This window comes from Vollenhovia emeryi, unplaced genomic scaffold, assembly GCF_000949405.1.
Source record: "Vollenhovia emeryi isolate VEMERY1.0 unplaced genomic scaffold, V.emery_V1.0 DF944962.1, whole genome shotgun sequence".
Lineage (NCBI taxonomy): Eukaryota > Metazoa > Arthropoda > Insecta > Hymenoptera > Formicidae > Vollenhovia > Vollenhovia emeryi.
The window spans coordinates 335-2,323 of record NW_011961404.1 but is presented as its reverse complement, the minus strand read 5'-3'; the positions used below and the strand labels follow the sequence as shown (position 1 = coordinate 2,323).

Genomic DNA, 1,989 nt, shown 5'->3' with positions numbered 1-1,989 from the left:
TCAAGGTCATTTGAAAATCATTTCATGTTTTTCAAAGGGAGTAATTTACTTTTCATCCCGAGAATCGATAGAGCGTAAAATTTTACATTCAGAACGTTGGTGATTTGTAAATAAAACAAGCTTCTGCAATTTAAAATTGTTCTGAATGTAAAATTTTACGCTCTATCGATTCCCGGGATAAAAAGTAAATTACTCCCTTTGAAAAACATGAAATGATTTTCAAATGACCTTGAAAATCGACCTCAAGGTCGACTTCAAGGTCGCCATCAAGTGCATCATTTTGAATTCTACAATCTTGGTCCTAAACACTTTTTTCAGAAAATGTATCGTTTCAGAAATAATTAGCCATAACCGTTTCCACCTCCAGGGGTTGAGGGGTGCTTTCTACCCCTAAAAAGCGTATTTAGCCGAAACAAAAAAACACGTATTTAATATTTTTCGATGTTTAATAACTATGTTAAGTTCCATTCAAATCGGTGAGTATCAGTTGGGTAGTGTTACTTGTAAGTGAATTCATATACCGTCTTTTTCTACCCTGTCCTGCGTGCCGGATTGAGGGAGGTCCCAGTTTCGAATCCTGGCTGAGGTAATATGTTTTACAATAAGAATTTTAATTCACTACAGGGAAGAGTTAACGTAATAATGCTAAGTATAGCATTAAAATTAGCCCAGTTTACATTGTGCACTTAATATGAATAACAAATAGTAACAACTAGTAAACTGGTTCACGCATTGGCCGATCAGTTCAAGTACTCTATTTCATATCAAGTGCATGATGTAAACCAGGCCATAAAAACATTTCTCCAAAATTTTTGGCGCTTTCTTTAAAACGAAGTTTCGCTATTTTTTAAATACAGTCGTAAATATTATTAAGACAAATCTAATGGCGACTCACTGTATTAGCTTTTTTAACCTCTTCGATATAATGCGTCGTCATCAATACGGTGGTGCCTTCCTCCTGTGTTAGTTTGATCAGATAAGCCCAAATGCTGTAAAAAAGAACGTCCAAACATTTTCTTAATATTTTGTGCTTATCACGTCTAAAAAGGAGCCAATTCTACTTGCTTTTCTCTCAAAATTGGGTCCAAACCTACGGTGGGTTCATCGAGAATTAGAAGTTCGGGCTTATGCATCAATGCGACGACAAAGGAAACCTTTCTTCGTTGACCTCCACTCATGTTCTTCACCAACTGATTTGCTGGAGGCAGTTGGAACAATTCCGAGAAAAACCTATGTCTCGTTTCTTGGAAATAACATGGATAAACTGGGGTTGTTTAAAATTGACATAGTAGAATATCTTTCGAGCAAGACAAAATTAGAACCGCTTGAAAGACTTACTTAAAAGTAAAAGTAAAACTTGTCAGAATTTACATGATATTTTGCGCGCAACAACTACAAATTTTCTTATCCCATGTACCTATTTGGTATCTTACCGATCTCCTTATCGTCAAGCCCATTGATCCTGCCGAAGTAATAAAGAGCATTGCTCGTAGAAAACAGTTCGACTAAAGATGTATCCTGCGGCATATAACCCACCCGAGGCCCTGGAATTCCGCAGCCCACACTGCCCGGAGATCCCCCCAAGACCCACATCTCTCCACTGTCGAGATAACGTAATCCGACGATACAGGACAACAGGGTTGTCTTGCCACATCCGCTGGCCCCCAACAGCGTGTATCTGTTTGATGAAAATATTTCGTTTACGAGATACTGCTTGGGCCTATGTAAATTTTATATATGTTACATTACACAAAAATTTTTAATAATTGGAATACTATTGCGACAGCAAAATTCGGAGACTAAATCAAGTAAAAAAGTCCTACTACTTTTCCCTCCGACAAAGAGTTATTGAGATATCATAAGCTAAATATTGAAAAAGTTATAAATTTTCTCTTGAATATCTCAAAAAGTATTAAGCAAATAAACAATGTTTCAGACAAAAGTTCATATTAATTGGTAGAATAAGTTAGTATATTAAACCATAGGGAT

General features: G+C 36.4%; 1 protein-coding gene across 1 annotated transcript; it reads right to left on the bottom strand.

The window, feature by feature from the left end:
- Positions 1–515: 515 nt before the first annotated feature.
- Positions 516–1,702, bottom strand: LOC105562277 (ABC transporter G family member 23-like). Its single transcript, XM_012012999.1, has 4 exons — positions 1,434–1,702; positions 1,066–1,243; positions 896–989; positions 516–581 (listed from the first exon to the last, which is right to left on the bottom strand). Exons 1-4 carry the CDS (start codon positions 1,591–1,593, stop codon positions 531–533), a joined length of 483 nt encoding a protein of 160 aa, XP_011868389.1. The 5' UTR covers positions 1,594–1,702; the 3' UTR covers positions 516–530.
- Between the last annotated feature and the right edge of the window lie 287 nt (positions 1,703–1,989).

What these genes read in the sequence shown, in the direction of transcription:
- LOC105562277 (XM_012012999.1), bottom strand. Translation starts at nt 1,593, where the DNA reads ATGTGGGTCTTGGGGGGATCTCCGGGCAGTGTGGGCTGCGGAATTCCA. An exon ending in GCTTGACGATAAGGAGATCG is followed by an intron (nt 1,244 to 1,433) that starts GTAAGATACCAA and finishes GTTATTTCCAAG; the next exon opens with AAACGAGACATAGGTTTTTC. An exon ending in GACCCAATTTTGAGAGAAAA is followed by an intron (nt 990 to 1,065) that starts GCAAGTAGAATT and finishes TCTTTTTTACAG; the next exon opens with CATTTGGGCTTATCTGATCA.